This window comes from Hippopotamus amphibius, chromosome 3 (genome assembly GCF_030028045.1).
Source record: "Hippopotamus amphibius kiboko isolate mHipAmp2 chromosome 3, mHipAmp2.hap2, whole genome shotgun sequence".
In the NCBI taxonomy this organism is placed as follows: Eukaryota; Metazoa; Chordata; class Mammalia; order Artiodactyla; family Hippopotamidae; genus Hippopotamus; species Hippopotamus amphibius.
The window spans coordinates 158801287-158816839 of NC_080188.1; the positions used below are offsets into that span (position 1 = coordinate 158801287).

Sequence of the window (15553 nt, forward strand, 5' to 3'; positions counted from 1 at the left end):
AAGTTATTTCACTGAAAGTTTAGCTACCAGCGATATGACCCATACCACGAAGGGAAAGAATTTCTTGAGAAAACTCGTATCTGAAGAAATGGTCCAAATTTATTGATACGCGGGCAGGTCAGAAGCTAAGGGAACTGCGGACACCTGCACTGGAAGTTTCACTCCTGAGTCTACCTTGGTGGCCTCTTCAGACTGTGAAAAGAGACCACTGTGGAGTAAAGGTGGGGCCGGCCTGGAAGGAGGACCAGCTTGTAGGGGCTCCCACTCTAACATTCTTAGCTCAAAGGGAGTCCGAAGCACAGTAGAAACTAGTTTTAGAATTTTTTCCACACCCATAGTTATTTTCCCATGGTAGTTAGATTGATTTAGTTTCATTTTAGAGATTGATCCCATGGCAATCAATCTCTAAAATGAAAGACATTTAATCTAGTTCATTCAATTATTATAACAACAAATATTTGAGAACATACTATGTACCAGACACTGTGTTAAGAGCGGGCAGCAACGTCCAAGACAAACAGTCCCTACCTCCAGCAAGTTTGTAGTCGTGCAGGACACAAACTGAGCAATTACAAGGGAACTGATTATTCTGAAAGAGGAAGTATAGGGTGCTACGGGAACATATAGCCAGGGACCTAATTATATGGGCAAAGGACTAGCCCAGATCCAACATTTGCCCTCTCAATTTACACCTACAGCTAATCTAGTTGAGTGGGGTGGACAATGAGGAAAATGAAAAGCTGGTGACACTATCTAACTCCCTTCCCAGTCTTCAGCAAGGTGAAGGCAAGGAAGTAGAAAACACCAAGGGAATGAGTGGTATAGCCACCAAAGGACATAGCAGATTGAGTCTCCAAGAAAGAAAGGACACCTGGCATCAGGGCCAGAGTAGGAGCACTGAGGGAGATGAGTGGAGAGCCCTGCAAGCACTCTCCCAGTGTTCTGAAAAGGACAAAAAAACAAGGAAGAAACTGCACTATTGGGTTAAGACCACATAAAACCACTCATCCACTCCTCTGACATATTCATAAGCTTTTCATTACAATCACATACTAAAAGTTCAATCCTTCTTGGCACTTAACACTATTCTCTACACCCTTTGCCAGCTCACATTTTCTGGGCCCCCATCCAGATGTACAGCCGGGCTTTTAGCATCTCACAGAATTAAGGGGAAAGGACCAACCCAGATCCATCAGTTGCCCTCCCAATGTATTTACTATGGATTCATTTTAACTTTGAGCTATGCAGATACAGACAGAGGCAGCCAGACATCAAGACCAAATCCCTCACTTCACCCACTTAACAAAATGCCCCCAGAATATAAAGTTCCTGTACCTCGCATGTTTCCTGGTCTCTAGAAGCCCAAGTTATGCTTGCAGCTGAGCACCTGTGTACCCAGATTCCTCTTGGTCATGCTTTAGTAATAGTAGATACCGCTAGGTCCCTTAGAGACCTTAAAACCACAGCTAAAGCATTCTAATTAAGTCCCATTGCCACTTGTGATCGAAGGGTTTTCGAAATAAAGCTAGCCGAACTTTTGAGCTAGCTCAACTTCAGTAGCAAGTAGGAGGTGGCTTGCTTTAAGGGTAGCAGACCAGACATGGACTTTCTTAATATGGCATAGCACAAATAGGTATCAGTTTTCAGGAGGATCAGGGCCTGCAACCAGAGATTAGCATCTTGTTTTCCATTTAGGTCCTGGAGATTAAATTATGTATAATTTCATCTTAAAAAACAAAACAAAACAAAAACAGAAAGCCAGAGGGTCAGGAACAGAGCAAAAGTTAATGGATCAGACCAGTTTGTGGCCACGATAGCTGCAATGTTCTACACCACTCTTCACGTTAATTGTTCACACCCACCTACCTCCACCAGGAAGGGAGACAAGCAGCTTTGTGCTAGGTGAGTCTTTTCCAGTAAAGCACTGCCCAGCCATTCTTCAAGCTGACCTTAACACATTCAACACCATTTTTCCCAACTGCAAAAAATCCAAATGACAGGAAGACTCTAAACATCTCCATACAAGGAGGACCTGTCCCTGTCTCCTCTGTAGTCAGAGGAGTTTGTCCTGGATGCCCAGTTCACTCTCAAAGAAAGGAAAAAGAACTCTATCCTCTCTGAAGGCTATCACCCAGCTGTATACTCTCATCCACCACACACACAGTGGTACAGATAGACCTCATTTTATTGTTTCGCTTTATTGCACTTTTCAGATAGTTTTTCACAAATCGAAGGTTTGTGGCAACCCTGCGTCAAGCAAGCCTATTGGTGCCATTTTTACAATAGCATTTGCTCACTTCATGTCTGTGTATATTTTGGTAGTTCTCACCATATTTAAACTTTTTCATTATTATGTTTGTTATGGTGATCTGTGATCAGTGATCTTTGATGTAACTGCTGCAAAAAGATTACAACTCACTGAAGGCCCAGATGATGGTTACCACTTTTTAACAATCAAGTATTTTTAATTAAGGTATGCACATTTGTGTTTTTAGACATAATGCTATTGCACACTTAACAGACTACAGCATAATGTAAACATAACTTTCATATGCACTAGGAAACCAAAAAATTTGCGTGACTTGCTTTATTGCAATATTCACTTTATTGTGGTGGTTTGGAACTAGCCTCACAATATCTCTGAGGTATGCCTGTATTTGAATGGTGGCAAGTTGAACACCTGACAACCAGTTCTTCTACAGAATCCCTAGGCCTTCTCCTGTGTCAACAGCTTACCTTTAGAAGCTCAGTTTGTGAGCATTTATTCCACAGGCTGGGTGACTTTCAGACTTTGGCACCTATTTCTATTTAGATATCAAGCTTGGTTCCTAAGCAACCAGCCAGCACCCTCCCTCCCTCTTCCCCCAACAGGGAGCCAGCTTATTATACTAGCAGAGCAGGTCAAACAGAGATCAATCCTGGACAAATCAGTGCTTGAGGGGACTTTAATGAAAGCAAGAAAAAAATGTGGTGCAAGAACAAGGCAGAGGCGTTCTGTTCCAGGCGGTTTTGCCTTGTACAAGTAGAATGAAGTCATCGAGTCAGAGTTTTAAATGGCATTATTCCAGGCATCATTCCAACTCCTTCACTTTGTGGTAATAAATCTGAGGCCCAGAGGTTAAATGACTTGGTTCAAGGTCATACCACTGGAAGCAAAGCTGCAACTAGAACCCTGGTGTCCAAACTCCCGGGCCAAACCTCCTTCTACTACATTACACTACCACTGGGAGCTTTAAAAAAAAAAAGGGAAAGTATGAAGGGTGATTTTTTTCCATAAATTATCAACATTAAAAGCTAGGCATATTTGGAGAGTCAGACAGTACTAATATTGTTAGAAAGAAGAAATGTTTAAAAGCTGGTTAAATCTGAATAATAAAAAATATCCATATGTACAATATTGTAAAAAAGAGAAGATGACATTCATGATTATTGGGCTGGCAGGGCAGGGGGCAGTTGCATGCTGGGGGTGGGCTGCATGGGCTGCCAGCTTTCCTGGGTTTGCAGGATGCGATACAGCTGCTTCAGCTGAGCAACAATATTATCCTTGATGTCTGGAGTTGAGATCTGCAGGCGGACACTGCCACTGTCAAAGGATCGTGTGAAATCACCAGAAAACATCTCATAGATCATCCGAGCCACCACCGGAATGACCTGTTCAGGACACAGAGCACACAGGTATCTGCTGAGCAAAGGGTATTTTTAAACAGCAGGATGAGCCCAAGATTGAAGGAAGGACCAGTGAGGCTGTGAGGAAGACCCCCACTCTAATGTCTAGATACAGAATATGCCTTCATCTCTCTGGACCACCCTGCAGGTTCGCTTTAGAATTTGGTTCAAATGAAGGTAAAGAACCTAAAAGTAGCATCATGCCTAAATAAATAACTGCCAATTTAGCAAGACTATCGCCTGTCTTGTTGCACAAATCCACAGCCAAACCCAAGTGGTCTTGCTGCCACTTTCCAGGATAAGAATATGTTCTTAAAAGTAACTCAAAAGGTTTTTCTAAAAGAGCTGGAAAGAGTCATATCCTGTTAGATTTCAGCAAGACTCTAATGTCAGTAGGAGAATAACGTCTCCTGTGAATCAGTCACTTGCTTTGAGGACCCTGCATTCTCCAGCCTGGTCCTACTGTACAATGTACAAAGCTTGAGCTGCTACTCCACCCAATGGGATTAAAACCCTGGATCCTCTCAGGGCTCAAGCCCAGACCTAGGGGCTGAAGCATTGCTAAAAAGGCCAAGAGTTGTTGACACATTGTCATCTCCTCACCTGAACCAAGATGAGTTTCCTTTCCTGGGGTTTCCCATCTGGCCATTCTTCCCCAAAGCATAAGTAGATCTCAAATGGTGGCTGCTTCTCTATCTGTCCTTTCTGGTGGGCAATGAGATCTGTAGAACATGGAAGAGCATGGAGTTTGGTATACTGGGTCATTCGATACCTACTCAGTAAATACCATATTTTATGCTGTCCAGTGCAGTAGCCACTAGCCACAACATGTGGCTATTGAATTTAAATTACTAAAAATTAAATAGGGGATTTCCCCGGTGGTGCAGTGGTTAAGAATCTGCCTGCCAATGAAGGGGACACAGGTTTGGGCCCTGATCTGGGAAGATACCACATGCTGCGGAGCAACTAAGCCCGTGAGCCACAACTACTGAGCCTACGCTCTAGAACCCACAAGCCACAACTACTGAGCCCACGTGCCACAATTACTGAAGTCCGTGCACCTAGAGCCTGTGCTCCACAACAAGAGAAGCCACCAAAATGAGAAGCCCGTGCACCACAACGAAGAGTAGCTGCTCCTCACAACTAGAGAAAGCCCACGTGCAGCAACGAAGACCCAACGCAGCCAACAATAAACAAACAAATTTCTAAACAATAAAGTTCTTTTTTTTTAAATTAAATAGTTCCTTAGTCACATAAGTCATATCCACATACTCAACAGCCACATGTGGCTAGTGGCTATCATATTGAACAACACAAATATAGAACATTTTCATCATTTCTGAGGGTTCTATTGGACATCACTTTAAAACTAGACTTGGGATTCAAATCATATTAGAAAACTCACATCTCAGTGCTCTCCCTAAATATGTCTGCTTGAACTTGCCACTCAAATATGTCCCAAATGAGAAGAGTTTATGTTTTGCTGATTACAATGAACAGGGTCACTTTCTAAAGTTAGGAATAAGCTGATAGAATTTGGGGAGCAATAACAAGGCTGTCTCCCTCTTCTGCCAGTAAAGGAGGCACAATCAACCTAAAACTGGCTTCAAATACATAGCTTTGGAGTGGAACATCCTTCTTTGTTTCCCAGTTCACTTTTACTTTTCAGAATCAAGGTTCTCTTCTACCTTGACTTCCTCCAGAAGAAACTGTTTGGTTAAGATCTTTGCAGAGCCAGGACAGTGGGGCAGGAAGGAGGAAGACGTACTTCCAGGGAGCAGTTCCCACCATCAATCGTCTGAAAAAAGACTTACCACTGAGGAACGTTTCCAGACAAAACAGTTTGACCTTCTTTTGTCTCTCAATCAGGTTGGGAGCAACAAGTGATGGGGCACATGGCCCAGACCAGTACACCTTGCACTGGCACAGCCGGATGGCATAGATGGCATGACCGCTGACCTCCAGGATCAGTCCTCTGTCCATGACATCTAGCAGCTTGCTGGTAAACAGCTTCTGCTTCTCATTGGTGATGTGCTCTGGACCAGGGAACTTGACCTGCTCCAGGCTGACGGGACCAAAGAGCTCCTCCTGGTCGGGCATGGGACCGAGGTCCCCATAGAAGAGCCGGCAGCCCTGCGGGTTGCTCACGGTCATGGTCTGCCCATACTCCTTCCCACGGTACTGAAATTTGATGTCGAGGTCAGTCACTGCAAGGTGAGAGGGGAAAGTGAGAGTCCTGCTCTGCTGCTCTGCCTGTTCATCCTTAAGACTCATGCAAGTCCATCAAGATCTAGCCACCTTTCAACCAGCATTCAGGAAAGCTATTGCCATAGTTATCCTTCCTGCAAGAAAGTGAGACATCAACATATCCCTGGAATATTCACGCAAAGGCTGCCTTGAAGCAAACAGTTCAAAGTCCACCCATACTATCTCTGTTCAGTCACCACACCCTAACAGCGAGAATTTCTCCCTGGTCTCCCCATTTCATACGGACTACGTCATTACATCAATAGGCATTGGAAGGAGCTGAAAACTAAAGCAGCATCTGGTTTGTGTATCATTTTTGACTTATTGTTTAAAGAAACCAGAGGAACAATAAGAAATACAAAGCCATGTTTCTGAAAATTACACAGATGAGCTCACACTGTTGATCTGTTCTAATGTCACAGAACGACACAATTCACAGCAAAGTAAATTTTCACTCAGCAGTGTATATTGAACCCTATAGGTCTCATCAAAGCTATCAGCCTCTTGAACAAAATGCTAGTACTCCCCGTAACCCTGCCTACCATGTATAGTGTGAACAGGAAATGCAATGACATTGATTTTTCAGTGAGATCAATTTGTGCCGAATTCAGAAAGAGATTTTCTCTGGATCCTAAAGCCCCTCAAAACCCAAGAGCCTCCTTGACCAAATCCAGAGTCATTAACCTCCCTATCCCACAACTGACTTTGTCCCCAAATCCCCTAGGCAAACTGATAAACCCAGGCCTTCCACCCACCTAAGAGGTGAGTAACCTACAGCTACACAGCAACCAATCACAGCATCCCCATAGGCAAGTAGGTATGGGCTAATGTTTCTTTATTTTCCGGTGACTCATCAGCCAGCCAGAAACAAGACACAGAGGCTGTCTGGGGGACTATTCTATACATGGCAAGAAATGGAGGCAGAGGGTGGGGCAGGAAATAGACTATAATAGGAGCTGAAGATCCAGCTAGAAAACCAAGCCTCACTTACTTGGGAGGGAGCTGATCCACAGCTCTGGAGAGCTATAGAAAGGCTGTATAGGTGCCTGGGGTACTTCCATCTCCAGAGGTTCCGTTTTGGGCCACACTGCTTCAGGGCTGCAGTTGCCCACACTGCAGTTACCCACACTGGCTGGTGCTATGGGAGAACCTAGAACAGAAGGATGTGGGTGAGCAGGCAGGGGCACCACACATGCAGAGTCTGAGGGTCTAAAACCTAAAAGGTCCAACAATGGACCACAACTCAGTGTGGCAGCTCATCAATAATTCCTCCAACAAACACCAAAAGAAATAAGGTTTCCCTGCTTCTGCTTCCTAATCTTATTAGTTCTCTCATAAACTCATAATTCTGAAAACATGCATCTGCTGATTAACAGACAAGTGAGTTTTCTCCGGGGTTAAATTAGAACGGGCGTGAATGAGAGGTTCCCTGTTGCAAAATTTGAACCCAGTAATTAAACAGAAGCTGATTGTTTTCCATAAAATGAACTCAACTAAATTGGTTGATTAGCTTCGAGTAAGTGTTAATGTATAGAAATTCCTTTAAAAACAAACAGATTGTTTTTTACATGCATGAAACCTCTGGAATGATACTCAAGAACCTAGAAAGATCTGTCTCCTCCAGGGAAGGAACTGTTCAGAGACAGGATGGAAGGAAAACCTTTCAGCTGATCTCCTTTTTGTACCATTATGAATTTTAAATCATGTAAGAGTATTATTTATTCAAAAGTATCCAATTAAAGCTTTTAAAAGAGAGAATGAAAAACCCATCCTATTTCTGCTTTTATCAAAGCTGGCTCACTCCAAAGTTTACAGAATTTTTTCTCCTATCCTCACCTTTTAGGCATCTATTCTTCAACAATTCTTCTTCCTCTGCCCAACAGCTCTGAAATCACACAGGTTAGTGTTTCTTTGACCCTCTGTATACAAGTCTGGTTAAATCTATGTACCCATTTCACTTTTTTATTTTTAATATATGTTCACATTTCCATAAAGGACCCAAGGTGGCCCCTAACATAAGGCCACACAAAATTAGCTTTAATAAAACACGAAAAGAAATAGGAAATCAGGATCCTGGAAATGGATTGCTTTTAAGGTGTGAGAATAATAGAAGGAGTCAGCCAAGGATTTGGGAAAGGAGTTCACATTTCCGAATGTCCAAATCTTAACCTTTTACTAGGTGGGAATGTAGCTGTGGCAATACTAACCTGAGAGCAGTAATAATTGTCTTTATTCATCACTTGGTTGCAAAGTTATAAATGACAGGGTAAGTGAAGGAGGGCAAGTAGACAGATGAGAGTCATTTCCTGATTCTCACAGGAAGGGGCATCACCTAGTACAGGGTACTCCAAAATCCTACAGGAAGCATCTTGATATACTAAATTTTCTAGGCAGCACAATCTCATTTGATCCATAGCAGCCAATGGAACTAGAAAGGCAGTGAAAAGCTCCTCAACTGAATGCAAGTCACATGACTAGGAGCATGTCAGCGGACAGTTCAAGTGAAGATGCTACAGAAGAGTAGTTCACCTTGTGTTTGAGTAGCCTCAGAATGTGCAATGCGAGGTGCAGTCCCTGCTCTGTCACACAGTGACACTCCAACCTCTACACTCATTTTTCCTGGGAAGCTGAATTCAAAAAGTCAATTAAAAAAAAAAGATAAAAGTCTCTAGTAGATAAATTTTATCTGAGCCTCGTATTAAGAGCTGTAGAAGCCACAAATTTTACCATGATACAGCCTTAGCAGAGCAGACCCTGTTCAGGGAGGGACAGAAAATCTATACCAAGGGAAACAGCAAAAGAGTTTGCCTATAATTCATAAAAATGATGTGTGCACTTGGCCTGAAGGAAATTAGCAAAATTTAAAACAGCTGATGTATTGGTATGTGGGATTGAGAATGAATTTAATTTTTAAATTTCTCTGAATTATCACATAAGATTCGGAAGATGCTCTGTGCCTAGAAGCCACCCCACTGGGATAACTGGGCCTACGGAGTTCCTTTGCCTGTGACCCCTACTTGCTAACAGACTGGCAGCCTGGCCACAGGGCTCAGTCACTGCTCCCAATGCAGTGGTGGATATGGTGTCAACAGTTGCAAAATCAAAGCCCCTCACATCCTCCTCATCCCTCTGCCCCACCCCCACCCCCACTCACCATTGATGTTCAGGAAGGGGAAGGTGTCCTGGATAGGAACATGGTGCTGTGACTGGTCCAACTCATCTTCCTCATCTTCTTCATCCACATCATTATCTTTCTCATCCCAAGGAGCAGATCCAGTGGACCCTACCCGAGAAACAGACGCACAAGCCCACAAGTGAGCCGCTCATGTTGCACTGTCATCCCTGCAGCTGACCCACTGTTCAAGCTAGGCACTGCCAGCACAGAGGCTCCTCGGGTGCAGTGTGTACCCTCAATGCCCTAGCCAAAGAGTGGGAACCGAGGGTGTTCACCCCACTTTGAACTCCACCTACTGAGCCCCAGTGCAAGCTCTCATCCCCTCTCCTATCCAGGAGCTGCAGACCCTACTCCCCTCCCCTAGAAATCTTTTAATTCCTACTCTAAATCTCTTTCTACACATTAACATCCCTTTTAAGGACCCAAGGACCACAACTGCTCTCCTGTGTAAGCTTAATGTGAGGACAGACCCTTCCCTTGTGACAGGGCCTCTGCTCTCCTGTGTAAGCTTAATGTGAGGACAGACCCTTCCCTCGTGACAGGGCCTCACTAGATTCACTGGAGATCAACTCTAAACTATCTGGCTCTTAGTTGGAACTTGTTAAACATTGAGTAAATAGGGGGATCAAGTGGTATTCTCCTAGCAAAAGTACCCTACAAATTAGATGATCACTCACCCATCGTTTATAAAGAGAACTTAATAGCTTTCAGAATATCATGTCAATTGATTCTTAGAATAGCCTTTGAAATAGGTAGGAAAGATGAGAGTCCAGATTTTATAATGGAAGAAACTGAGGCTCAAAAGGTCAAATGACTTGATTCAATGTCCCACAAGTAGTGAAGTGAAAAGAACTAGGTTTAGAACTCAGATCTTCCAAGTTTTAATCCCTCTTTCGTCTAAACTATCTGGCCCCTCTTCTCAGTGTTGAGTCCCGAGAGAAACTATTTTTATAGAACGCTATACTCCCTCCACTTTCTAATGCTTTTCTGTTCCACTAAGTGAGTAGGAACACTTTCCTGAGTTTATATCTTTTGTTCTCTGGGCCCTTTTAAGGGACAGGATTTCTTGCTTTATCAGTCTTAAACTTTGTAAATGAGGTGATTTTCAAGTCAACTGTCTCTTTTCGGGTACAGCCTGGAACCTGGCATACTGTCCCCCTTCTCCCCAGCAGCTGGGGCCTCACCTGGGTTAATGATTGAGCCCTGGGGCTGGGGGATGTCACACACTTGATATATCTTCACTGGGTTCATGGGCACCTCCTTGGTGCCATCGTACATCAGGTTGAATTCCCTGCTCTTGTTGAGCGCACAGCGGAGCTGGGCCTTCCATTTAGCTGGGTCAGGGTCGTCCACCCCTTCCTGGTACTTCCCTGTCTCCACAGCCCAGGCCTGAAGGATAGGAAACTGCAGTGAGTGCCTACTCTTGCCCAAAAACCCTGCAAAGTGTGCCCACCCTCCCTCATAAAGACACAGACACACATACCCCTGCCTAACCGCCCCATCATCCCAACCCCAATTTACAGAGACTGCAGCAGGAAACACCACCCTGGGGACCAGGCAAGGCAGGGCCTGAGTGAAATTAAACCAAACGCAAATACAATCTTTTGAAAAGAGGAGCCTTATCTCAAGTGCTCAAGTGCTGGTGCCAGCATCATCTGTCAAGACTACAATGGCCATAATGAAGGGTTGAAAATAAAGAAAAGTCTGGAACAAATATACACCAAAATACTAATGGTAACTTTGGAGAGCAGGATCTCAGGTAATTGTTTTGTTTTACTTATTTGTTTTTTGACATGCATTGTATATATAATAAGAAGGAAAAGGGAGATGGCGTATGATATGAAGAGTTTGGCCTTACTGTTCCCCTCCCGCTTCAGTCTTCAATCTGATGCACAAATAACTGTAGAAACCAAGTGCCTTTAGGAGTGACAGCCTGTAGGAGGGCAGGAAGCACACTCTGGGGGTTCAGCTTGCCTCAGCTGGAGGCTGCAGGCCTCAAGTCCTAATAAACTCACACTACCTGCCTTTCCCTACTTCCTTAAACTCCCACATTGGGAACATTTTGCTGGAAATACCAGTGGATGGTGGCCTGGGCCAAAACCACTGTGGCCCAGCCTCTCTGGTTTTCAATTTCCAGGTCTAATAGGCATTTATATGTCTGCCCACGGGATATCAGCTCTCCCCTCATTGTTAATGTATGTATTCTCAGATGTTTACGCTTTCTTCAGGGGTGTGACATATGTTCTGGTGCAGAAAGGGGGAATGTCTTTTGCAGAGGACTCAAGATCAGGAAGCACACGGCAGCTTTTTCAAGTGGACAGGGCATATCACCCATCCAGTCCCAACTCCCTGCCTCCACTCCTGACCGCAGACTTCTTCCTCAAGCTGAAATGGAATTTTTCCGCCCCGTTCTTTGAGCTCTCTGGTCTCCCTGAGTCAATCCCTGCAGAGCCTCACAATCATGAGGAACCTTCTCCCAACAGCCAACCTAAATCCTTCTCCTCCAATTCACTCACTTTTTCCTGCCATCTTCTTAGACCTGTGGGCTCCTCCACTTGTTGTGCGGTATGGGATGAAAAAGCGTGACAAAGCTGCTGCCCTTGGTCACCCAGCAGGCTCCATTCCATCCAACCCCCTGTAGGAGATTTCAACCTCACTGGTCCCTACTGTGGGGGAGGCACATCTCCAGTTGCACCTGGCGGTACCTGGCTGCTGCCTCCCCATGTTTTCCCCTCTGTTTGTTTGATCCTCCGTGCCCACTCCCCCTCTGGCCCCACCCAGCTGGCTTGGGCTGTGCTGACTTTGGCACAGGTCTGCAAATTTCCGTGGCTCCCTGAATCCCTGCCCCTCCATGGAGAGCAGCCAGGCTAACCCAGAACCACAGCCATGCCCCAGGGCCCACTCAGATGGTGCAGAGGACCCAAGGCTGATGCAGCAGAGGGTGGTACCCACCACATGACAATCATTGTGCTTTACAAACATCCCTCATTCAAAGGGATTGTTGGCTCACCCTTGGGAGCTCTAGAACAACCACAGCATACACGCACTTCCAGGAGTTTAGCCAATGGCACCTGGAATCCTGTGGGATGTGAGTTGAGTAGCTTTGACCAATGGGAAAGAATAAATGGCCTCAACCGTAACAGACATGCCCCAACAACAGAAATGACTCTGCCTGCTAAGTTTGGGCCTCCCCAACATCAACATTCTCTTTGTTGCATCGGCACTGGGTTGCATTCTAAAAGTCTTGCTTCTGAGATTTTGATCACTGAGCAGGTCCCTATTTCTCTTTCTAAAATGGACATAGTCTCTGCATTTTCATGGCAATTTACAAGTCCCTTCCCATACATGTATTTCACTCAATTCTCACAACAATCCTGTGAGGCAGACAAGACTGGTTTTATCCCCATTTTGCTGAAGGGAAAGCGAAAGCCCAAAGAGATTATGTGACTTGTTCAAGACCACACAGGCAAGTGATGGTAGTAGCATCTGAAGCCAGGCCTTCCAATCCTGGTCAGAAGGGGCCGACTGATAATGGGGGAGCAGATAGGCCTGGGTTCAAATCCTGGCCCCACCACTTATTGGCTATGTGATTTGGGCAAGTTACATGATTTGGGAGTCCCTCTGAGACTCAGCTTTTGCATGTATAGCACGAGGGTGATACACCCCACCCCTCCTCACAGTGTTGTCGAGATGTAAACGAGATAATGGACCTAGGGTATAGAGCAGGCACCCACTTAATGCTAGCTGTCACCCCCCACACCCCACATCCTGCCAAACGCCTGTCAGAGCTTGGGATCTGTGAAAGCACCCTCACTCTTCTCCTGACACCCAGGCATTCCCTTAGCATTCTGCAAACAGATATACAGATATAAAGACAAAGCAGCTTCCCACAGCCACCTTTTCCTCAAGCCCTAAGCACAGAGAACGTTCTCATGAGTGGAGCTTTCAGGAACCAGCCTCTTCCCCTATGCCAGCCACCACTAGGCACTTCAACAGCAAGTCCAGTTTCAGACCAAGGCTACAGTGAGAGGCCAGCTGGGCCAGGGCAGGCCCACCCCTCTCTAATACCAGCTCCAATAACTGGTGCTGGTTTATAGATGTTTTCCTTGCTACCTTTATATCATTATTTAATTTTTAAATTAAAAGCATTCATTTACTTTCCAAGTGTTCACAGGCCAATTTTCTCTTCACCTCTCATCTCTACACCCAGTATAACTGAGTTGGGTGGGAAATGACTCTAGGATGGCTCTCCTTTGAGGTATAAGCCCAGCTTTCCTGGCCCAGTCTCAGCAAGAACTTGGAGCATCAATCTTAAGAGGCTCAGGGTAGGGACTGCATTTCACTTCTGACTTCCAGCTTATAGTCAGGGAAGAAATTGGGAAACTCACTTTGTGTCTTGGTGGGTGCAGGAACTAAAGCTACTCATGAGATGGAAGCCTGACCAGCACAGAGAAGTTGGTCTGGAGCAGAGGCACGGGCTTTGGAGTTACAAACCACATAATACCCCTTCCCACAATGAGCTTCCTACCTACTTCTGTCTTAGACTTTGGTTTCACTTACATTTTATGAAATGCCATGTGATTCAAATCTTGTTTTCAGTGAAGCAAAGTAACTCTCACATCAGAGCTATTCTTTAGTTAAGAAAACATATTTGTAGAATAAAAACCTGTAATTAAATCACCTTTCATTTTTAAGCAGAGGTTGTGGATGGGGCAAAATGTTTTAATATCAAAAGAGAAACTTGCAGAGGGCCCTCGACACCCATCCTACAGGCAGTTAGCAGCCTGCTAACACTCAGTAGTTCTGCCCTGGTCTGGACAGCCATTCCCAGGTCAGAGCAAGAGCCCTGAGCAAGTGAAGGGTTGATTGCTGGCTGACCGTTGGGAGCTCTAGAACAACCACTGCACATATGCAACTTACAGGAGTTTAGCCAATCGCACCTGGGATCCTGTGGGATATGAGTTGAGTAGCTTTGACCAATGGGAAAGAATAAATGGCCTCAACCATAACAGACATGCCCCAACAAGAGAAATTACTATGCCTGCTAAGTTTGCTCCCCTTCTCCCTCATCATAAACATTCTCTTTGTTGCATAGGCACTTTGGATCTTGTAACTTCTTCATGCCAAAAGTGAAAACAGAAGAACAAAAAACCAGACAGGTCTGAGAGAACAGGAAAACATTTCGAGTCAGATGGCAAAAGAAGACCTTTACCTTAAAAATGGTATTTTCCTCCTCTTGCTGGGGGCTATGCCGGGTGGCATGTTTCCAGGGAATCTGGAAGCGTTTGGAGTCCCTGTGTAGCCAGATGAGCCCAGGGTACAGGCCACTATCCACTTGGGCCACCAGCCAGGGCTTCAGCCGAACTCTGCGGGGGTGGAGGGCCATGATCTGGTTTGCGGGAAGGGGTTAGAAATGGGGAGAGGAGAATTAGGCCAGCCCCTGGGAGAAGTTCCCAGCCACTGTTCCTGTATAATAGAGCTACAGTTTCATTAGATTACAGCAAAGAAACTAAATATGGGAATAAACTGTGCCAGGTGGGGAAGAAAAGAAATGAGGTTAAAAGGTTCTTTTGATTCTTATTCCAAAGCCATTTATTTTTCATGCTCTAGCCAAATCAGACTTATCACGTAAGTAGATCACATTTCTTCTATTTAAATCCTGAGGCAGAAAAATAAAAAGATGATGTCATCCCTGCTGGAAAACAGTCCTTCCTGAAGTACCAAGGGAAGAGAAGGGAAACTGCTCTTTTCAATCTCATCTCAGGAGAAGGAAGAAAAAAGTTATGGAAACAGCAAGGATACAGGCAAGAACTTGAAGCACGCTCTCTTTTTAGACAACTAAGGTGAATGGGAATATTTTAGTAAGAAATGACAGCATTGTGATGAGAGAGAAGTAGGCAAGGGGTGGGACCTGGTTCCAAAGTCCTCACTTACATAGATGAGCAGGCAGTGTATCCACGGGGATCTGAGAGCTGGGCCTCAAGTCAGTTTTCCTTTCTCTGGGACACCCAAAGGTTCTGCACCAAAAAAAAAAAAAAAAAAAAGGGTAGGCGGGGGTCTGAACTGGTTATCCCCACAACAATCCAGTGTCTGGGAGAAGGCCTGGGAGCACTGGAGACAAAGTCTAAGAACTATGCCCTGTAACTGAGTCTGGTAAAGCTCAGAAGCCCTAGATACCACAGTTCCTAACCCTAGAGTACTAAAAACAGTCCTAAGACAAGCTCTGTACTACTAGGACAGCCTCCTTACCTGGGTCTGTTTATCTCCCCACAGAGGCTGAGTTGAACTGATTGGTTGCAGAAGCCAGCCTGGGTAAAGTCTGCAATTGATTCTCATCAGAATACAAGGACACAGCATAGTGTGGCAGATAACATTAGGTGGCAGCAGGGAAACAAAGGCCTGCCCAGACTGGGTGCCTAAAGGAAAAAGCAGTCACAGGAGAAGTGTTTGCCTGGGATGTTGTGT

General features: G+C 44.9%; 1 protein-coding gene across 5 annotated transcripts in view; it reads right to left on the reverse strand.

The window, feature by feature from the left end:
* Positions 1 to 3041: 3041 nt before the first annotated feature.
* IRF6 (interferon regulatory factor 6) overlaps positions 3042 to 15553 on the reverse strand; it is a 32750-nt gene continuing 20238 nt past the window's right edge. For 2 of the 5 annotated variants that reach the window (XM_057727416.1, XM_057727414.1), the window contains exons 2-9: positions 15023 to 15105; positions 14301 to 14477; positions 10273 to 10477; positions 9068 to 9196; positions 6905 to 7063; positions 5481 to 5873; positions 4270 to 4388; positions 3042 to 3651 (exon numbers count right to left, since the gene is read on the reverse strand). In XM_057727416.1, coding sequence (XP_057583399.1) covers positions 3427 to 3651; positions 4270 to 4388; positions 5481 to 5873; positions 6905 to 7063; positions 9068 to 9196; positions 10273 to 10477; positions 14301 to 14474 — 1404 coding nt within the window. In that variant the 5' untranslated portion in view covers positions 14475 to 14477; positions 15023 to 15105 and the 3' untranslated portion in view covers positions 3042 to 3426. Of the gene's footprint in view, positions 3652 to 4269; positions 4389 to 5480; positions 5874 to 6904; positions 7064 to 9067; positions 9197 to 10272; positions 10478 to 14300; positions 14494 to 15022; positions 15106 to 15337; positions 15505 to 15553 lie in introns of those variants that run through there. The other 3 variants (XM_057727415.1, XM_057727417.1, XM_057727418.1) reach the window with 3 other exon arrangements.